Source organism: Durio zibethinus, chromosome 21 (genome assembly GCF_047325235.1).
Source record: "Durio zibethinus cultivar Kanyao isolate XHJ-2024 chromosome 21, ASM4732523v1, whole genome shotgun sequence".
NCBI classification, from domain to species: Eukaryota; Viridiplantae; Streptophyta; class Magnoliopsida; order Malvales; family Malvaceae; genus Durio; species Durio zibethinus.
The window spans coordinates 6,964,180-6,985,562 of record NC_143182.1 but is presented as its reverse complement, the minus strand read 5'-3'; the positions used below and the strand labels follow the sequence as shown (position 1 = coordinate 6,985,562).

General features: G+C 33.4%; 3 protein-coding genes across 4 annotated transcripts; 1 reads left to right on the top strand and 2 right to left on the bottom strand.

The window, feature by feature from the left end:
* Window positions 1–339: 339 nt before the first annotated feature.
* LOC111305255 (E3 ubiquitin protein ligase DRIP2-like) lies at window positions 340–6,277 on the bottom strand. Its single transcript, XM_022902611.2, has 7 exons — window positions 5,659–6,277; window positions 4,716–4,815; window positions 3,549–3,882; window positions 2,938–3,380; window positions 2,756–2,806; window positions 1,251–1,323; window positions 340–829 (listed from the first exon to the last, which is right to left on the bottom strand). Exons 1-7 carry the CDS (start codon window positions 5,771–5,773, stop codon window positions 656–658), a joined length of 1,290 nt encoding a protein of 429 aa, XP_022758346.2. The 5' UTR covers window positions 5,774–6,277; the 3' UTR covers window positions 340–655.
* Window positions 6,278–7,901: 1,624 nt separating this feature from the next.
* LOC111305256 (magnesium transporter MRS2-2-like) lies at window positions 7,902–12,830 on the bottom strand. The gene is made up of 11 exons (XM_022902613.2): window positions 12,378–12,830; window positions 12,251–12,280; window positions 11,951–12,104; window positions 11,729–11,850; window positions 10,468–10,542; window positions 9,281–9,505; window positions 9,156–9,200; window positions 9,034–9,078; window positions 8,769–8,798; window positions 8,517–8,636; window positions 7,902–8,357 (listed from the first exon to the last, which is right to left on the bottom strand). The coding sequence occupies exons 1-11, from the start codon at window positions 12,624–12,626 to the stop codon at window positions 8,271–8,273; spliced, it is 1,182 nt and encodes a 393-aa protein (XP_022758348.1). The 5' UTR covers window positions 12,627–12,830; the 3' UTR covers window positions 7,902–8,270.
* A 3,615-nt stretch (window positions 12,831–16,445) lies between these two features.
* On the top strand, window positions 16,446–21,336 carry LOC111305251 (putative galacturonosyltransferase 6). 2 transcript variants are annotated; one of them, XM_022902603.2, is made up of 9 exons: window positions 16,446–16,822; window positions 17,148–17,182; window positions 17,267–17,308; window positions 17,413–17,560; window positions 17,647–17,723; window positions 18,299–18,531; window positions 18,653–19,010; window positions 19,477–19,998; window positions 20,747–21,336. In XM_022902603.2, exons 1-9 carry the CDS (start codon window positions 16,711–16,713, stop codon window positions 21,020–21,022), a joined length of 1,803 nt encoding a protein of 600 aa, XP_022758338.1. In that variant the 5' UTR covers window positions 16,446–16,710; the 3' UTR covers window positions 21,023–21,336. The 2 variants fall into 2 exon arrangements, with proteins under 2 accessions (XP_022758338.1, XP_022758339.1); XM_022902604.2 differs by lacking the exons at window positions 17,413–17,560; window positions 17,647–17,723.
* The last annotated feature ends 47 nt before the right edge of the window (window positions 21,337–21,383 follow it).

Here is a 21,383-nt window from a genome sequence, read left to right as displayed (position 1 = left end):
AATAAACTCAAAATCTGGGAATTACGAAAATCTTATGCTTCTAAATTTTAACAATTTATGGAAATCACGCTCATTTTATTCTATGAAACGGAGCTGGGCGCAATCAAAGCAGAAACTGGCTCCAAGTACGATGATGGAATCTCATATCAATTCCGAGTCCACCAAAACCACGTCATTACGGCTGGAAGTGTAACCTTACCTCTCTTATCCTATCACGAGTAGAGAATTTAACATAACGCGTGTAATGCTGAGGCAGTTCATCCCAGACTCTGGAAAAGGATCATGAAAGCAAAGGGTTCTCTTGGTGTGGAAAGTGAGAAAAATTTAAATCAAAACTACTTGAAAACAATGACGACAACACCTACCGATTGTATCTGTAAATTGGTAATACAATCCATTGCTGCTAGCAAGTTCGATGACATGATTGATTTCGAACAACATGCCACTGCGGTTAACACTAATCCCATTACTTAGCCACAAGCACTGCTCTATTTGTAGGTAGAAAATTAAATAAACCTATTTTAGAAGAACCAACTCACTGAATAGATGCTTTTATAGAATACATGCCGGATCAAAATGTCCTATTCTATCACCAATGAGATTCCATATATATAGATTATTGATGTGGTAGGGGAAAGAATGAAAAAAAGCATTATTATTGATATGGGACTTTTCGTGCATATGCCAATACCATGACAAAGTCCTTTGCCGAAGAACCAACTGATGCTAGTACTCGCTGTGATGTTGATGCTGTTTGTAGCCACAAATCGACTAAATTATACAACTGCAATGTGGGAACCACAGGTTGTCCCATACATTTTATCTCAACCTGCCAAAATGTAAATAAACACAATAAACCTTGTTTATCATCAATAATTACCAAAGTGATACATTGGCTAAACTTTGCTGCAATTTATTTATCAAAAATTGGGATGTAAGCATAGAAGTACTTTCTTTTCACATTTAGGTGGAAACTTGAGCCACTCACACTTCTAAACTTTAAATTACTTATAGTTTATGAGAAAAAGAACCCTAACCACAATAAATTGATATGATGATTCAATGCAAACAAGAAGTGACCCCATAACTTTTCAGAAATAAGCCTCATTAGAAAAAAAAAAAAAAAAAAAAAAAAAAGAAGAAGAAGAAGAAGAAAGGTAGACATTGTAAAACCAAGAAAAAGCTAAGATATTTTTAGCCAAATTTCTTCTTTCCGTATCAGTAGAGAACATTCAAGGAGAATAACTCACCTCAGCTTCATCGGTGAGGTCCAGTTTCTTCATCAGATATTTTTGAATAAAGGAAACAGGTATATTTCCATCCCTGTCACAGAATAAAGAAGTATGATTCTCCTATAATTACAGAAATTTTTAATTGTAATTGAATATGAATCATTCTACCATTTCGATTGTAGCAACACTTAATTAACAGAACATCTTAACCAAATTGGTTATGGAACCATCTCTTAAGTGACACTGACAAAGAACTGTCAATTCGGTTTAAAACTCTCAGTGAAAACATGGTTATTAACCCATATGGCTGATCCAAAATGTAAACTTTGCATGCAGTAGATGAAGAAAAAAAAGGTACAAAAAAAGGCACCTTTAGTTGAAACAAATTAATAGAGGTGGTTTAGCTAGTGATAACAAACCAAACCACCTGAAGAAAAAATGTTCAAAATAACACAGTTAGTTGGCAAAAGAAATAAAATTGCAGATTTATTTTCAGCATTCATCTCACAATAAACTGGTCATTAAGGATAACTATTTATCATGTCACTTTTTTCAGTTTTCAATTTTAAACTTTGTATTGTGTAGCTCTCAAGCATGACAAAGAAGTTGTACTCAGCTTCCAGTCTTATCATGATTGCTTAAGGATTCCAATATGGAATCTAATGTAAAGTTGGTCAATGATAAGTCCTCACTCCTCACAGAATAGGAACTTAGGAGCAAATAGAAATCAAGATCATAGTGCCTTTTTCAATTACTTGATCTGCTTGATGTTAATTTCACCATTTCATGCCTGATAACTTAAGCTAAGATCGAGGCAACAATGTCCATAAGGCATTCCCAAATGATTTGGTTAAAGTAGAAAATGAGAGTAAATGCCCATAATGTCATAAAATGATTCGCTAATTAAATTAAACACCTTTCAAAAGAAAGAAATTAAAAGGGGAAAAATAATCACCCATAATCAGTGGACAGGAGCTGGATTAACAATAGGAAGTGACTAGAGAGACCATTTTCATATAAAAAATCTAAAACTGAAGTCATTTTAATAAAACCATTACTTGTCTTACCACACATTCAAACACATTTTGCCTCTCTATCCTAAGCTTACCAGATCTTTATATAACCATCCACACACTGGCCAAACTGGGGTGCAGGAGTTATACAGAAAACAGCCAAGTTATTAATATCTTTGCCTTCACCATCTCTATCCGCTCTCACATTCCATTAAACATTTCCTCCACAACTCCAAGTTATCTATTACCTTATAGACTTCAGCATATAATATTTATTGAATTCCTTTAACAGTCTCTAGATTAGTAACAACACACATATGTTCTCCTTTCTGTATGCCAAGCCAAATACTAGGAGATTTATGGTACAGAAAAACAGGACAGCAGGCAGATCAGAATCACAGTGCTAATATGCAACAGATAAAATTAAGGATCTTCCGCCAAAACTAAGAAGTATATATATAGCAAGTTAATGTAAGACTCATGCAAAAGGAAGTTGAAAAAAGAATTTACTTTATCCTTAAGTAATTCGCAGGAATTTGAGGGAGCGGTGCATCTCCTTCCCTGAAAGCATTGACATTTGAATCAGTTTATGACTGAAACAAAATAATCTTAAGATAAAAATGTTTTCAATCCATTAAAGTTTGAAAGATGAGATAAATTCTTATTGGTCTTTTTTTAAAAAAGATTCTTACTGGTCTTCAGAGGCCACTAATGAGAACCAAACAGGACCAATTCTTCTTTCATGCTTTGGACCAGCAGCATCTAGCACAGCTTGTGGAGTAATGCCAGAATCCCCAAATCCAGAAGCCCTTTTTCGACGGATCCTGCGTAACTTTTTTGGAGTTACAGTTTCTGAAGTTGCAAGACCTGCACTATTCTTTCCATCCTCAACTTTTGTTTTGCATTTGTCTTCCCTATGTTTGATTTTGCACATCTGAGCCTCAATATTTGGGACAAGAGTAGGTTCTAATTTAGAATCAGAGCCTTGTGAATTAGACTTGAAGGACTTGGTCCTATTTGCAACCTCCACCAAACAATTCAAAGGTTTCCACAGATCCAGTTTCCCTTCCCATGATTCACCACCATTCTCTGCATCTTTATTTGTGTGTTGGCTAGGTTCAGCAGAAGAAGTACACTGTGTTGTTCGATTTTATAAAGATGAAAGAAATGATCAGTCTAAGCTAAAATATTAATTATTTTCAAGTAAATGGATGTTTGAGAAAAATAGAACTATTAAACAATATTGGACCCTACATCAACAAAAGTCACCACAAACTTAAGAAATATCTAGGCTTCAATTTACCTGTCTTTTATTCTGAGTGAATTTATTTAGCGTTTCAGGTGAGCTTGGACTCTCCTGGTGATCCTCCATAGAATCATCCTCTCTTTTAACAGGCTTCTCTACTGAAAAACTGGAACTGCGTAAAGCACCAGCCTTTCTGGCAACAGCTTTTGTTCTCCTTCCAGTCATGGTAGTTTGTGTTGATACTTTGGGGGCATTAACCACCAACGAAGAAAGTGATCTCTCCTTTCTTCTAGTTGGCATTGTAACTGGGGGCAGAACTTCAGGTGCCTTCACTTTTCTTCTTTTAAGAGGGAAGATTTTTGCCCTAACATCTTGCAAATTATGGTCTGGCCTGATTAACAAAAGCACAGATGAATCTCAATAACATTAAATTTTCCAAAATTTTGATTAACCAACATAATGCATGCGTGTGGATGCTCAACCAAGAAAGATACAAAAGGATTATTCAGAAATGCCAAAAGCTGCATTTGATAACATGAATCCACCCAGTATAAGGTCATTCTTTTCCACTTCAACATATTTAACCTTGACTTTGGCACCGAGAGAGTCACAATCCCAAAAAAGCAATGAGTTATTACTTATGCCTAACACTGCTAGATTCTGCCTAGATATTTCACTTGAAATTGGCTAAGTTACATGTACTAGCCAAATCAGTTGAAAAAAGGGGGACCAAGATACCTCAGGAGGGAAGAGAGTTTAAGCAATATTGGCTTCTTCTAAAGATATCTGTGCTTTTCTATCTTCTTCAAAAAGCTTTGTAACAATGAACTCTGATAAGATTCATTACAATCCTCCAAATTTCTACTCTTTCCACTTCAAAATTTTCATTGCATGCCTTTAAATCTGAAATCTATAGTATCAATGAGAACATAAATGGCATGTATGAGAAGCCACGGTCAAACCTCAAAAGGATGGAATGACTCCCTAATTCATAAAGATTAATGATCCTGAAGCATCCAGAAGAAATCAGTAAACTTTGCCAGTAACAACTTGAAACAAGTAGATATCCTTGGGAGCATTTGACAATATTAAAACTAGAAGTGATTACTTTACATGTCAAAAAAACTTTTGACATGAAAGAAGCAATTAACATATTATGATTTATAACTACGTAAGAGACAAAGAGAAGTTAGTATAGGAAAATAATATCTAAATGAAGGATACCTTAATTTCTCCAGAGGAACACAACCTAAATCAATGTTGCATATTGGACAGCATTCTAGTTCCTCCTCTTGTATCTTATCGTATATGCACTTCCTGCAAACTGCATAAAACTCAAAAGACAAAAGTATCATAAATTTCTATCTATTGACTCGACAGACTTACAAGGCACTGAAATAAAGATCACATGCATCAATATTACAAAAGATTTTAATGGAAACACCCTCAGAAAGCGAAGCAATTAAAGTAATTGAAACTCTTCTGTAACTTGGGAAAGAGGTTGGTTCCATTACATTTCAAAAACTGGAAAATCATATTAAAGTTTGAATCTTGTTATAGACTTGCAAAACAAATAAGGAAAGCTCCAATCTTGGAAAGGACGCTTCAATTGGAAGCAAAGTACATGATAGTAAGAAGCCTTAGCTTAATGGGGGAAATAATAACTGGGTGCAATAAATTTAACGAAACGGATTCATGATCGAATAAACAGAAGTCGTGAATGAATACATTCAAAATCAACTGTCCCAGTAACCAAACTGTATTACCAAAAGTAGCTACTATACATCAACAATTCAACTGTTTCCCTCTCGTTTTATTAAAGTAATCAGTGCGCATTAATCTTATATCAATCTTGCTATTCTGCCAAAATGCCTTAGCATCAACGAATAAGAAACAGAGAGAAACGAAACAAAACAGCAATAACATAAGCTGGCATAGTAACGGAAACATTAAGCGAACAAGTCAACAGAGAGGGTAAGAAGCGAAACCAAGAAAAACCCAGATAAGAAAACGGGAAAAACAAGAGCAACCCAGATCAGAAGAGGAGTAGTAGGCAAAGAAAAAAAAAAACAGAAATTTGAAGAATTAAGAACAAATGGGTTAAAAGGAACGAAATTTGACGGTTATAAAAGAAAAGGAGGGAGAAATCTCAGGAGGAGAGACTCACACGTGTGAAGACATTCAGATATGGTGGTGGCATCTCTTAGAAGCTTGTTGCAAAGAGGACAAGTCATGCATGCCGCAATCGCTTCTCTCCTCACTTTCACCACCAGATTCGCCATCTCTCTTTTCCTTTTTGGCTTCTCTTTCTCTGTTTCAATGTCAATAACCCCTTTGCACGTATCCTCTCAGTGCATGTCAACGACAAGCAAAAGCAAAGGAAATTTTACGTACACATCTTCATAAAAACCTGCATTAAAACCCATGAATGAAATACTAACAAAAAGAAGGGATTATGGACGGAGAAGTTGATAGGAAACGGGAACGAAAGGCAAGAGATATGGGTGCGTAAGAGAGATGGGAACGGTTTTAATCTGAAAGGGAAAGAAAGGAGAAGAAGGAGATTGAGATTAAGGGATTAGACAATGGTGATTTTTGACGTAGATTATTCGGACAGAGCAGAAAAAAAGGGGGATGTGGAGAAGAGGAAGGCAACAATGATCTGAATCTAACAAAACAAATAGAAAAAGAAAGAGAAGGAAAAAGACTAAAGAGGGTGTCGTCGAAAGGAGCATGAACCAAGCGTTTCTTTTGTTTTTTATGTATTTTCCATTTCCTTTTATTTTATTTTATATTTACTAATAAAAATAAGAAAATATTTTAAATATTCCAGGCAAGTTTCAACGGAGAAGAGCCCCAATTAGGTTTTGGAATTTTGGGTCGGCGGTGGGTTCGGACTGGTGACTCTCCCTTCCCTTGTGAATATGAGACGGGCCACAAGGAAAAAGAGAACCCCCAGGCTCTAGCTAATAAACACGGCGTCGTTTCAATGGTATTAAACCATTAGGCTGTTTGTAATGCTGCTACCAATTACCACATGTTTTTCAAGCAAGATTTTGTAGTAAAAAATTAACATTGAGAGTTACATTGCGTGGCTTTGAAATATAAGATTTAAGAAAATGAACCTTTACTTGTAAAAATTAATAAAGTTAAAGCATTTATGTAGGGGCGAGATAAGTTTGAGGTAAATTTGTGAATTTAAAAGAATTTATGTTGGTGTCATTGTAGTATGAAAATGTCAAAGGAAACATGTTTCACGTTCCTGTCCAACCCCGGTTACATTAAAGATTCAATTTTTTTGTTGTCTCATTTTTGTTTTGTTTTGTTGTTTCTTTATTTTCGCCCCTAGTTTATATAGCTAATTAGAGGTTCAATTTCCTCTTGAAAAAATATGCTTTCCCACTGTATAGTCACATGACATATTAAAAGAAACAAATAACATAAAAAATATCTTAAGGCTTATCAGAACAAAAAAAAAGAAAGAAAGGAAATGAGACATTTCATAAATTTTTGGAACAATTGTACCAAAATCTTAATGGATAAGTAATTAATATTGCAACGGCGATAAATGATTAAGGTTTAGGTTTCAATAACTTCTCTTTCACAAGCATTAGATGAATCCATTAACCATTAAAAGATGAAAGCTACTTTTTTTAAATCCTTCCAAAAAAAAAAAAAACTTTTGTTACCCTTCGGAAGGGGAAAAAAAAGGATTTGATTCGAAAGGCTTTGTTTTAGAACATGAAAATATAAATATATATCTATATATATATATATATAATTCAGAACTTCCCCTAGAAAATATTAAGGAGAAGAAAATTGTAAGGTGGTATCGAACCATCTTGGATGATGGTTGTTACTTGTAATTGTAAACTTAAAAGCTATATGGGAAATGACGAAAAAGGGGGAAAACAAGGATTAGGGAGAGAGAGAGCATTGTTGGTGTTGCAGTCCTAGAAATCTTGTTACAATTTTGTTGGAGTCAAAAAGGCATTGCCAACGTTGCTTGGTGGGCTTTGTTTTCCATAATCCAATCTGCGGTGTGGAGCCCAATGAGATTACTATTTTCCAGGTTCTTACAACTTACAACCTCACATTCAATCTTTTATAGCAGTAATAATAATTCCCCCTATAAATGCATGCTTCTACCCCATATTTAATAAGCTACCATGCCATAATTTGATCATCAGTATGTCACGCAAGGTGGGAAACATATGAGATTCCTTTGAAAAAAAAATGATAAATCATGATAGCAGTAATTGATGGGTGACATGCTCCACACCTTCCTTCCAAGAAAGGTTAACAGAAAACTAGGCCGGCCCAATTCCACTACAACAATTTGAAGTGGCCTACTAGATGATGGGCATGGGAAAGAAAAGGACAATTGATAAGCCGAAAACAACAAAAAAAAGAACCCAATTACTGCCTATCAAACTACATTTGAAATATCTTACATGGGTGTCGTTAATAGTTTTTACCTACTTTGCCACCCACTTTCATAGAAATATATATGCCAACATAATGATATACTTGATATAACTTTCTCTGCCAAATATATTGACTAATTGCAATAATAGGACCCCCCATGGACTATATTGTCCACAACCATAAAGCATGTTAAATTGATAATAATAATAATATAGCATGTAGTGGTTCACAGGAAATTGGCACCTGAATCTTTAACCCTGCACCCAAGTATAGTGAGGAATTCATTTCAGTTGTAATTCTGATGCCTCTCTTCAAGGTTTATCCTGAGTATCCAAACTGATTCTATGGACTTCAAGAACCAACAAGACCTTTGTGCCTCGCGTACGACATTATTGATGTGAAAGTCGAAGTACATAGTATTCCGGTGAGGATGACCACCTGAGTTAAAAAGCATCTTTTCATGATTAAAATTCTCAACAAATTTATGCAAAAGTCAATACATTAGGGAAAAAGAAAAACAAAAACTATAGGTCAAATTTACTCAGTAAAGTAGTAGTTTCCTTCTGGTATATACAGTGGTGATCACACGAGACATACCCATTTAAACATGTATCCGTGGCCCACTTTCCATGTATAGGGAATATTCATTCCAAAGATTGCAGCAACTAAAGAATATATAGACAAACAAACAGTCCCAGAACTTAGGAAGAGCTCTAGCTGCCACGTACGGTGAAAACCCATCAATATGAATCATGCAGATAAATTCTGAAATGCTCTATCTCGAAACCAAATTTAGGCCACTGAACAATAACAGAGAAAAGGGTTTGGAGGCTAAATTTACAGAAGCACCTGAATTAGCTGATTGCGATGATTGTCAAGCTGCAAGACAATTAATGCATTTAGATTAGCGAGATGTCATACTAGGTCCCGATACTTGAAGGTGTGAAATTGCTTTGGAGAATTTTGATAACTACAGTAAACTTCCGAGCTTCAGGTTTAAAGCAAGATTGTCAAGTAAATGGGACATTCAGAGATATCCCTAAACCATCAAAACCCTCCTTCAGCAATTTTTCCACCTTAGTCTTGTTTTCAAGATAAATTTCTTACTGATCACCTGGATATTGATATAATCCTCCGTGTCATCGATGTACTCACGCAGCTGGTAAGACAAAAATAATTATGCAACGATAACCATGGAATTAGAGCAGAAGTTAATGAGAAAAGTAAGGAGCATACGGTGGTCAATTTGTTCAATGTACTATCAATTTGCATAAAGTAAGCCTGCAGAATCCAGAAACAAACTTAATCTTTTGCTTTACATTAACTAATCAAAACCCATGACAGGTAATGACATCAATAACCTCAAGCAACATTTCAAGCTCCTCAACATCATTGTCCTCCGGAACTGTCACTGCACTTGCCCGACTTGTTCTTGATATCTTTGAACCTATAATTGGTGAGGATAGATACCAATTGGGAGCACCAGAACTGCTGACAGGTGAACATGCCCCAGCCAACTTTCTTGATAAATAAAGGTCTGCCATATCATCATCATCATCTAAAAGTTGTTCAAGTTCGTCCCTTACCTAAAAATCAGAATGCTCATAAAGAATAAGTCTGAATTCACAAGTAGAGATCTGTTCATCTACGTTATTCTTCAGTCATTCATACAAAAGGATTTGGCAATATATGTAGCAGTCATATAAGATATAAAACTGAATTTTGAGGACATGAGATCTTTAGCATTCCATATGACCGGTATCCTAGATTACATGAGATCAATTAGAAAACAATCAAATTTGGTTAACCTTCAAAGGGAAAGACTGGTAGCAAAATCAGATTACTTGGACCAACTCTTGGAACAGAGAAACCTGTCCCCTGAACACCTGCCATTAGCTTCCTTCATTTTCTTAAAGAGTCAGGTTTTCCTGTGAATTAGCATGTATCTGGGCTATTCATCTTTTAAAGGGGAAAGAAGAAAATTAAAGATAGTGGAAACAATGGCAGTAAAGAATTATGCCAGCTTTAAACCCATGATATCTTTGTTTTGGCCACAAATCTTAACCCTTGCTTTTAGATGTGTTCATGCACTTTCAGCCACACAGTGAAAACGGATGTGAGGAGAAAAAAATTCTAAATTCCAAGAAAATAACAAAGCCAACATAGAGAAATAAAATAGTACTACCAGACTACTAATACATATCAACATTCAGTTCACATGTGTGTTTTAAATTTAAGTTTTCATTCTGGAAATCAGCAGGGCCATTCTACACAATTCATCAGCTAGAAAAATCTCCCATAATTCTAAAAAAAAGTATTTAAGCCTATTAGGGATTTATGCATGTATGATATATATATATATATATATATATATATATATATATATCAGAAGTCATCTGGTCACTGAAAAGCTGTAAGCAGCTCAAAGTATTCTAGCATTGGGCCAAACCAAAACTGAGAATGAAAGGATTCACCCACCAAGAGAAACAGAAATTTCACTGATATGCTTGGATTTGAGAATCCTACACATAGTATTATAGTAACATACCTTTTGAACCCGATTTGTCAGCCTTGTCATAGCACTTTTCAATTTACGCACCCGGTCCAAGTTACGACTGCTAATCTGAACATAATTAGTAAATTAAAATTTTTGCATATGGTCAAACTTGTCATACATGCAAACCAAGTAAGTAATGGAACGGAAACTCTTTACTAGTAATGAATATTAAAGATCACAAAGCCGATGAAACGCTATAATATGGATAGCCCTATTTCAATGTTATATACAAATGACTATTAAATAACTGATCTCAGTGGACAACGTTTTATCATATGCCATAAGATCTTTTCTTCAAAATTCTGGGTATTACAGGAAAAATCAGAGAACAGTACATATTTTCCAGTTCTATGTATACCATTTATATTTCATTGCACTGCATGGATTTCTCCAATAATTTGGAGTTTATAGAGCACAGGTTGCATGAACTAATTCATAACAAAGAAGAGGAAAGGATGCCTCCAATATTAAAATGTTTTATGGGCCCTCAAAGAGTAGCTTGTCTTCATGACTTCTTAACATGCCTTTCCTTGCATTTGGTACTAGTCATATAAACAGCTATATAATGGAAGATCACCCTAGGAACTAGAGCCAAACACTGACAACCGGTTTAACTTTGCACTGAAATCAGAAGCATATATTGTGAAACAGGAACCTTAGATATCTTCATAGCCTTTAACCTAGATTTTCTTTCTCCCATTTAGCCTCATAATTTCAATGCAAACTGCTTAGCTATCACCACGGAAAGTGGTCACTGTCATTACCAAGTCAAGTTTGGCAGAAGAAACAATAGAGCATTTGCAATGACTAAACAATATGTGCAGTAAAATGGCAGAATTTCAAATTCTGCCGTAGAACTATCACAAATATCGAAGTAGCCAATGAATGCTTTGACTTAGTTACAACCTGACTTCAATCTGGAATTTCCATATTGCAGAAAAAGGTTGAAGTATTCTTTTTTATGGTTGTATGCACTTAATGTGATTGTGAGTTTAATCCTTTCATCACTTTCACAAAGAACAGGCATAACAAATACTAACACGATTACATTTGCCAGAAGTGAGAAGGTATTTAATAGACAAAACAAAGGTTGCAATACATTGAGAGCCAATATTTGACTCTATATGTTGCACCAAAGCCAAATATTAGCTTCAAATGAAATATTTGAAAGAATCATGCCAGCAACAATCTCGTCCATTCAACCAGATGGCTTAAGCAAAAATCAAGGACAAACAATACAGAGAGAAAATACCTTGGAGGTCAGTTCATCTAAAGCTGGATAAGTATCAGTCTCCAGTTCCCTAGTACGCGCATCAAGAAAGCTACAAATTGCTTCTAATGCAACTTCTAATGCACGGAATTCAAATGGAAATTCTACATGAAACATGGCAAAACCACCAAGATATCAATGGTATTGACATAGACTGATACAAAACCCAACAAGTAAGTAATTTCAACCAATAGTTCGTCTTACCATTTTCTTCCCCAGTATCCATATCATTGCGCATACCAGGGTGTTCTTCTTCTTCTCCTTGGCCTTGACATGTGAGATCATCTTGAGGCAATCGCCTTTTAAGTTCCGCAACAATGGGGATTACATTATCATCAAATGGATCTCTAAGCAATACCTATCACAAAATAAAACACAACTTACCTCCAAACCCAAAACCCAACTCAATTCAAATAAATAAATAATACTACACTAATTAGCCAAAACAGAACAAAATTATACTATTTTAAAGTTGATTAAAATGTTCAAATTTTACAAACTAACCTCTTCTGCTGTGATTATAGCTTTAATGTGCTGCAATCAAATCATTAGAAAATATAGTAAAATCAGCTTCAGGAAACATTTAAACGAAACAATATAAAATGGAAGAAAAGATAAAAATAAAAATTACCTCTAAATTGAGAACAATGACTTTTTCTCTGCCTAAAATGGTGGAAGGATAGGACAACATAGGATCAAGAATACGAAGATCTCTAGCATGAATCTGAACGCGGCGCATTATAGCATACTTGTCTACGTCAAGAATCACGCCTTGCCCCTTTCCATCTATAGAAATCCAGCTCGTTGTCACCGCCGTTTTCTTCTTCAGCGAAGCCACTTGCGTCTCCACCACCGGAACCGAATACACTTCTCGTGCCATTCAAAAAAGAAAAACAGAGAATTAAATCTTTGAACACATAAAATATGAGGTTTGGGAAGTTTTATTGAGTTTCGAGGAGAGAAAAGGGAGCGCTAGGGCTTATGAAGGAGAGAGAGGTGGGGTAGCGGATAGAGAAATTAGGGAGAGACATGAGGGTGGGGCTGGGGCTGGCTGGTAGTGGAAACGTTTCAGTACTGATGAGAGGGTTAAAAAAATGGAGGGCAATAGGTTTTAAACAGATGAGTTTACTTGTTCTTATTCGCATCATTTGGCGCGTGCTCCAACGGTCTTTGTTTTCTTCTTTCTTTTCCTTTTTTTTTTTTCGACTCTTTCATTTTCATTATTATGTCATTTTACACCGAGTTAACGACTCCACCAATAAATAATAAATAATAATGAAATTACCTTTGAATTTTGAATACGCGAGAAAATGAAAATTAATAACATTGAAAAAAATAATTGTATAACAAATCATATTAACTGTAATATAATTTATTGGAATAAAAATATAAAAAAAAAATTAACATAAATTATTAGTATATAAATATTGTGAACATGATTTTAAATCTTATATATGTGCTTTATACAATCTTACAAATATAATATATTTATACTAATCATTTAAATAAACAAAATATGATATAAATTATAATCTTTGTTATTAATATTTGAATTCAATTTTAAAAATGAATAATTTGATAACATAAATATTAATTTTTTTATATTAAAAATATTTTGTATGCATGCTAGCTATTAATGAAAATAAATATAAAAATAAAAATTATATCAACTATGGCTACAAACATATTTATGAGATAAGTTATGTAGTCTATAAATTATTATTTTTAATATATTTAATTTAAATTTTTATTTTTATTAGAGCTATCATTATTGATAGATAAAGTATAATTATATTAATATTCACATATATTAAAATTTATAAACTAATATAATATTTAAAAAAATGATAAATAAACTTTTTCATAAATTAGAGTTTGTTGAAATAAAAAAAGCTGCCCATGTAAACCCGCTGCAACTCGTAAGCAAAATGCTAATTTTTCTTAAAATAGTATCGTAAATTTTTAAATATCCTTAATCAATGTCTAGTTGTTTATAAACGCTTATTAACCAAACTCATAAAAAAAGCATTTCTTACCAACCTGTAATCTAACACACTCAACGATAAATATCCAGTTAAGACATAAACCCAACGTGATTGCGAAACTAAACAGCATCGTTAACTTTAATTATTATTATTATTATTTGGGTACAAAATTAATGTGACTTCGTTCAATAAAAAGACAAATCTGTAGGCCCGTCGACTTGATTGTGCAGAAAGTAAGTGGGAAATGCAAGTTTGCTCGCCGCCTTCCTAATTCCTAATTATTGGCATTTGGTAATAGCCACTAAGCAATGGTCGTACAATTTGAGAAATGGAGATAAACTTAGGCTTATCCAAAAATGATTTTTAAAAAATTATTATTATTTTTTTAAGTCTTTATTTTATGAAAAATTAATTAATTAATAAAAAATGAGGTTATTTTATTTAAAGCTATGTTATGAATTTAAAAAATAAGATATTTTTTTCAAATTATCTATTAGTATAATTATTTATCAATATTTATTAACATAATTTTATTTATAAATAATATTATATTAATAAATAATATATTATTAATATAATATATTCATAAATAATATTATAATATATTCATAAATAATATAAAGAATAATAAATAGTTTTATTTTAAGTATTTTTATATTAACATAATATTTTAATATAAAATATTATAATTAAAATATAATTATTTTTAATATTAATAATTTTAATAATAAATATATTTTAATATTTTAATAATTATATTAATATTATTTGAAAAAAACCAATTTAAAAAAAAACAACCAAACAATAAAAAAATATTTTTTATTAATTCATTCAAATAACAAAAAATCTCTTGAATGTAAATATTTTTTAAAAATTATTTTTACAAAACAAATGAAGCCCTAACTCATTGCTTTCTTTAACCATTGGACATTCCCTTTACGAACTTCATTTGAAAATGATATCTGATTTCAAAATTGTACCCAAAAGTTATACAATTTGTGACTTCGTTTATCATTAACTTGTTTATGTGCTGTAAGTAAATATATGGTCTAAGGTAAACACATATTTGGAGTATAGTTGGATTGATATTAATTTCAGCCTAACTTTATCTAAAAAACAATAATTGCGCCTATATTTTATTATATGTTATTGATTATTTTAAATATAAAATTTTTTTTAAGAGATTTATGGTAAATTTATTTTAAAAAACTCAAGATAAAATTATGACTTTATTTTTCTAATTATAATTTTTATATAAATGTAATGCAATAATAATGATATTTTAAAATCTCTGCAAAATTATTTGTTAGGTAATAAAAAAATTACTCCTTTTGTTAGATTGATCATAAAATAATAGAATAATTTATTAATGGCACATGTTTAGACAGCAATTTGAAGTATCAAACAAAATGATCCTAAAGATCTGAGATGAACATCGTACGCACCAATGACTTTTTTTATGACTTAAAAAATTCATACGCAACATGTACTCTACTCAATTCATATTTAGGAGCTTCAAAAGTTTTAAGTTAGTTCAAATTTAAATAACTAAAATTGATTCAAATGCGAGGCAATATGCAAGACTCAATTTGAAGTAGGTTTAGATAAAAGATTTAAAATTTAAAATTGATTAAAAAAATTTAAAAGTTGTAAAAATGTATTTATTTAATTTTTAAATAGTAATAAATTTTAATATATATTAAAAAGTCAAATCGACTGAGCTTGACATGTTGATACTGGCAAAAAGAAACCTTAACATATTGGACCGAACCTTGGATTAGATTTAACCCGACCCAATCAACCCATAAACAAGTTTACCTTAGGAAACAAAATCGATCCATAATAATAAAATAGATTTATTACAGTTTTCCTTCTCAAAGCCGAGAGAGTTTGTTGACCTTCTATCATTAATGGATGGAAGACTAGAGCCACTGAGCCACACCAATTTCATTTAATCACTCCTTTGTCGGTGCACGTGGCACATTTTCAAAATATTATATTATTACAAAGGACAAAAGGTGGTAACATGCTGTGATGGTTAAAACACCAACTTCAAAAAAATAAAATACTACTGCATAAATTATAAATTTGGAAGCAGTAATATGATTTATCTATATTCAGTAATTAAAAATTTTAATTTTAATTTTAATTTTAATTTTTAATGTCTAAAATTCAAGTTCAAATTATGAGATGATGAAAAATAATATTTACCATTCTAAAAATACATAAATCAAATGACTGCTGTGAATTTAGTACTAACATTTTTTAGAAAAAAACGCAAAAGATAAGTAAATAATTTCCAGGTGGATTTATGCTATTTTATTTTGTTTTCTTTGTGTGTATGGCTTAGCTCGACAATGACACGGTGACACAGTTTCCCCGCAGACACGAACCCACAAAATCGCGAGCGATAGCTGACTACTACAAGTAAAAGACCATCTCAATCTCATATTTTCACTAAGATCGACGGTCAATATCTTTCGTCCTTATCATTAACCAATGGATGAGGCACAACCACTCTCTCACCTTTCTCGCGATTCAAATTTCTTGTACAGAAGTTCAAAACCGAAGGCCAACGACAAAAATCCAGAATTCCAGATCAGATAACATTAAATTTATTTTTTGATAATAGAAAATTTATTTTTGAAACGTAAAAAAAAAAAAAAAATGCAAAGGAAAAGAATTAAAAAAGGGAAAGTCTCCTCCCCTATCCCAGACCCGAAACGTGAAAGAAGCTCCAAAACTACCATTCTCCATCTGGAAAGAGCGGCAACCCTTCCCCCCCAACAAAAAGAAAGAAACTAGAAACCCTAGTTTTTCATTTTTCTTTAACTCCTGTTCATTGTAACTGAAGCATCGAATCGGTGCCGTTTTGAATATGTGAAATGTGCTTTTTGGAGAACGATTAGAAGAGCAAAAGGAAACTCAACAAGCGAAGGGTTCTGTTGCGAGTTTTGTTTTCCTTTTTTTTATTGATTGATGAAGAAACATCGTCGATGGCAGAGGATTCTGATCCTCTCTTTGCTCTCTTTCTCTGTATTTGCTCCAATCGTGTTGGTCTCACCGAGACTCAAAACCCTCACTTTCATCGGTAATCTTCTTCGAATCTGTAGGTTATTTATGGTCAAATATTTTTTATGAAAATCCAAATGCTTTTACCGTTAATGAAGTGGTTGATCAGACAAGAAAGCCAATGAGGATGACTTAGCAGTATTTCATATTTTAGGTTACAGAAGAAATTGTTTGATTTTAAGCTAAGATAAATTGCCGAATCGAATGTAATTTTTTTCAAACAGAAAACTTTCATATGTTTTTTTTTTTGGCCTTTTCTGATTTGATTTCCTCTTTTATTTAATTTAATTTTTCGGATGTTGACTGATCTTGTTTTGTTTGCATTTGTGATTCTGTCACCGCAGGCCGGAACGATTTTATGGACGATTTGGCCAGTATTGTATGGATCTCTCTTCCTTGGATCTGTTGTAGTTTTTTTCTTTTTGTAGATTTCTAATGGCTTTTTTTGCTTTGTTTGAAGCAGAACTATATGTCAGAGGATTTAAGACTTAATGCAATTGAACAGGTAGTTTTAAGATTTATGGATTTAGTGTATTTTGCTTTGAACGTTTTATCTTGAAGTGTTTTTGACAGTTTATGCATGTCCATCTTTGTTGCTTTGTCATTTAGGAAGCTGCCAAAGAATTAAAAGGTCCAAAACTAGTTGTTTTGAAAGAGAAGAATTTTAGTTCTGTAGTTAGTCACAGTTCTGATGAGAATCGTAATGTGGATCAATCTGGGGATGCACAAGATGCTTCTAAATCGTTAGAAGCAAATGGTTAGTATTACTTGGGTGCATGTTGTGTCATCATTGACTTTTAATTTATTGAGTTAAATTTGACTCTGAGTTGCTCCACTTTCTAGATTCAGAAACTAATTATAAAGGAAAAGACAAACATCAAATTCAGCAGAATATAATACAGATGAACTCCAGGGAAAAGGTTTGTATTTATCTGAATTATGATGAATGCTGTACATTTGAATGTAAGTTTTACACTAGATGGTTGCAGTGATGTATGCTATTAATCTTGTGAGGGAAAGCAGATGTTGGTACTGTAGCTTTCTTATTCTTTTTGAATCTAGAGGAATAGGAGAGAATTTGGTTTGCTGACATTAAATAGTTGAGGTAAAACTGAGCTGGTATTGAAATTATACATGCCTTTAAAATTTCAACGGACCATCTTCTATCAATTTGTGTCACAATCACCTTTCCATGATATTTTAATTTGCTTCCCACTAAATTTAGTTTGTGCCTTTGTGCCTCTGTTTTTAATTCACAAACTAGTGAAGCAATGTCTCATCTTAAAATCTGAGCAATACCAGAATACAGTATGAGAATAAGAAATCCATAGTTCTGGGTTTTTTACCATAATTTATTCTTTAATATTGTCATCACAATATGAAATTTTTTTTTGGGGGGGTGTTGGTTGTTTGCCAGAATGGTCAGAGCTAGAGCAAATCATGTTAGTTTTAATATATTTGTAATATATAGTTAACACTAATTTATTTGTTGCAGGAGCAATCCAATCAAGGAACAGGTAGACATGATCCACGTTTGCGTTCTCAATCACGCAGGGTAACGGATGCAAAGGTAAAGCAGATGAGAGATCAGCTCATTAGAGCAAAAGCGTACTTAAGTTTTGCACCGCCAGGTAGTAACTCTCACTTGGTGAAAGAGTTGCGAACAAGAATCAAAGAGGTTGAACGAGCAGTCGGTGAAGCCAGCAAGGATTCTGATTTGTCAAGGAGGTAAAAAATTGACAAATTTTTTGCTTTGATAATGATTTTTCCAATGCTTTTTATATTCAGTAATAATGATTTAGGGATGAATTGCTTCCACTTTATATCTGAAGAACAGTTGAATTTTTAGTGCTTCACAGAGAATGAGATCTATGGAGGTTTCATTGGCCAAAGCGAATTATGTATTCCCAGACTGCTCTGCGATGGCCGCAAAACTTCGTGCCATGGCTTATAATATTGAAGAACAGGTTCACGCACAGAAGAATCAAGAGTCGTATCTCATTCAACTTGCTGGAAGGACTACCCCTAAAAGCCTTCACTGCCTCTCCATGCGGCTGACAGCTGAATATTTTTTCCTTCAACCTGAGGAAAGGCAGTTACCTCACCAAAAAAATTTGAATGATCCAGACCTTTATCACTATGCCGTATTCTCTGACAATGTTCTAGCTTGTGCAGTGGTTGTTAAATCCACAATTTCCTCTGCAAAGGTAAACTTCCTTCGCCAATTTTATGTCCTTTATTTTGTTGTTTTATCATTTTTCATTAATTTCAGTCTCTGCTTATTTTGTGATGTTAAACATGGTTGTGCTTATTCAAAGTTTTTGTCATTATAAGTAATTTCATAACAAAATCGTGTGTGTTAAATCATGCGAGGATGCTTTGTGGTTTTACATTACTGGACAACAGTTGATACACTTGTTATTTATAATGAATAATAATGGTTTGAATTTTGGTGGCATAAGCTTTCCAAAGTTGCCATGGAGTTCTTTCCCCTTTGCCTCTCTACCATAAGTTTATCCCTATCTTGCCATCAGATCAATTTCCCTTAAAATGATAAAACTCATCTGTCATTGCTCCTCCTTTGATGAGTTAGCTACATTTAGTTCAGGATTGGGCCAGTGATTTACCTGTTAGTTGATGTAATATATCCTGATAATTAATTTTGGTATGCAGGAGCCAGAGAAAATTGTTTTTCATGTGGTGACCGATTCTCTCAACCTCCCAGCAATTTCTATGTGGTTTTTATTAAATCCTCCTGGCAAAGCTACAATTCATATTCAGAGCATAGAAAGTTTTGATTGGTTGTCCACCAAGTATAATTCAACATTGAAGGAACAAAAGTCCTATGATCCAAGATATACTTCAGCCCTTAACCATCTTCGGTTCTATCTGCCAGATGTCTTTCCAGCACTGAATAAGATTGTGCTCTTTGATCATGATGTGGTAGTGCAAAGAGATTTAACTGGAATTTGGAGTGTTGACATGAAGGGGAAAGTAAATGCAGCAGTGGAGACTTGTCTGGAAAGTGAAGCTTCGTTTCATGCAATGCATATGTTTATGAACTTTTCAGACCCATTTTTGGCTAAGAGGTTTAATGCTAATTTTTGCACATGGGCATTTGGCATGAACTTGTTTGATCTCCAAGAATGGAGAAGAAAAAATTTAACCACACTTTACCGAAATTACTTGCAACTGGTATGGGCTTATACTTTCCTTTCTTTGTATTTGCTTTTGCTCCATGCTAAAATAATATGCTTGTGAATTTGATTCTATTGTTCTCTGAAGCTGCAAGTCAATTCCTTGAAAAGATGGTTAATGTAATCCGGTCCCTTAGCTTTTCTTTGTCAATAGGAATTTGTTATCTGTCTAAATTTTCAATATGGATCACCTTTCTTACCTCTTTCCCTCTATTTCCTCCAGAGGGTTCTCTTTCTGTTAAAAAGAGTAGCTTTGTCTTAGTGTGACCTGTGAATGATATACAAACAAAAACTTGTACGGGTTAGTTGGAACTTATACAACTGTAAAAGACAGAATCATCTAGTTAAGGTGTATTCATACTAGTTTCTATTTGTTGTATTTTGCATGCTGTATATCTGATTCTAAAATGATTTAATTTTACTTTATATATATTTCAAATTTGAAGTTCTGGAGATAAATTTTCATGAAGGTGAAACTTGTGCCCTGTGCATCACGAGTTTGACAACAATTGTTTGCTTCTGGATGTGTCTATAACAAATTTTTCAATTGATATTGTTGTTTGTTTTCTTTTTTAATGCTGTGTTCTATTCTGATGAATATATATAAGAACGCTAATTCAAAGCTGGTTGCCAAGATTTATTGTGAATTCTTCGTGCATTTAAGTTATAACTGTGTGTTCATAGTAGGTATCTAACCTATTGCATGCTGTGTTTCTCATGCTTGTTTGCCTGGTGTAATGTTACAGGGACTTAAGAGGTCATTTTGGAAGGCAGGAAGCTTGCCCTTAGGTTGGATTACATTCTACAACCAGACTGTGGCTTTAGAAAAGAGATGGCATGCACTTGGGCTAGGTCATAACTCAGGTCTTGGTCAAGGTGATATTGAGAATGCGGCAGTTATACACTATGATGGAGTCATGAAACCCTGGTTGGAAATAGGGATTGCTAAATATAAGAGCTATTGGAGCAAACATGTGCAGTATGACCACCCATACTTGCAACGGTGCAATATCCATGAGTAATCAAAGATCACAGCATACACAAGTGGAATTCTTTGATTCATAACACATTACTGGTTGCATCTCTCATAAACTGCTCCGATTGATCTGATTCTTTTAACAATCTTTCATGTAAATTTTCAACTTATTTTTTCCCATAATGTTCGGCAGTAATCATTTAGGGGTTGAGTCAATTTATGGCAATAACCAAAGGTAATAAGTTTCTGTAGGGACACAGCATTGCAGGGATACATTTGTACATAACTGATATCACAATTCCACTAGGTTCAAGCATAGATTCTATATATTAAATTGGAAGCATATAAACCTTTTATTCATAGGATGGTTTATCATGGAGATTTTTCAATTCCTGCCGCAGGATGCC

Bases quoted from the DNA above. Each gene is read 5' to 3' on its own strand.
- LOC111305251 (XM_022902603.2), top strand. From the start codon at position 16,711: ATGAAGAAACATCGTCGATGGCAGAGGATTCTGATCCTCTCTTTGCTC. The intron at 16,823-17,147 runs GTAATCTTCTTC...CTGTCACCGCAG, and splicing joins CAAAACCCTCACTTTCATCG to GCCGGAACGATTTTATGGAC. The intron at 17,183-17,266 runs GTATGGATCTCT...TGTTTGAAGCAG, and splicing joins TGGACGATTTGGCCAGTATT to AACTATATGTCAGAGGATTT.
- LOC111305256 (XM_022902613.2), bottom strand. From the start codon at position 12,626: ATGGCACGAGAAGTGTATTCGGTTCCGGTGGTGGAGACGCAAGTGGCT. The intron at 12,105-12,250 runs GTTAGTTTGTAA...ATTTTGTGATAG, and splicing joins CTATAATCACAGCAGAAGAG to GTATTGCTTAGAGATCCATT. The intron at 8,358-8,516 runs GTATGTCTCGTG...TTTTTAACTCAG, and splicing joins ACGGATACATGTTTAAATGG to GTGGTCATCCTCACCGGAAT.
- LOC111305255 (XM_022902611.2), bottom strand. From the start codon at position 5,773: ATGGCGAATCTGGTGGTGAAAGTGAGGAGAGAAGCGATTGCGGCATGC. The intron at 4,816-5,658 runs GTGAGTCTCTCC...AGTTTTATGCAG, and splicing joins ATCTGAATGTCTTCACACGT to TTTGCAGGAAGTGCATATAC. The intron at 3,381-3,548 runs GTAAATTGAAGC...CGAACAACACAG, and splicing joins TCACTCAGAATAAAAGACAG to TGTACTTCTTCTGCTGAACC.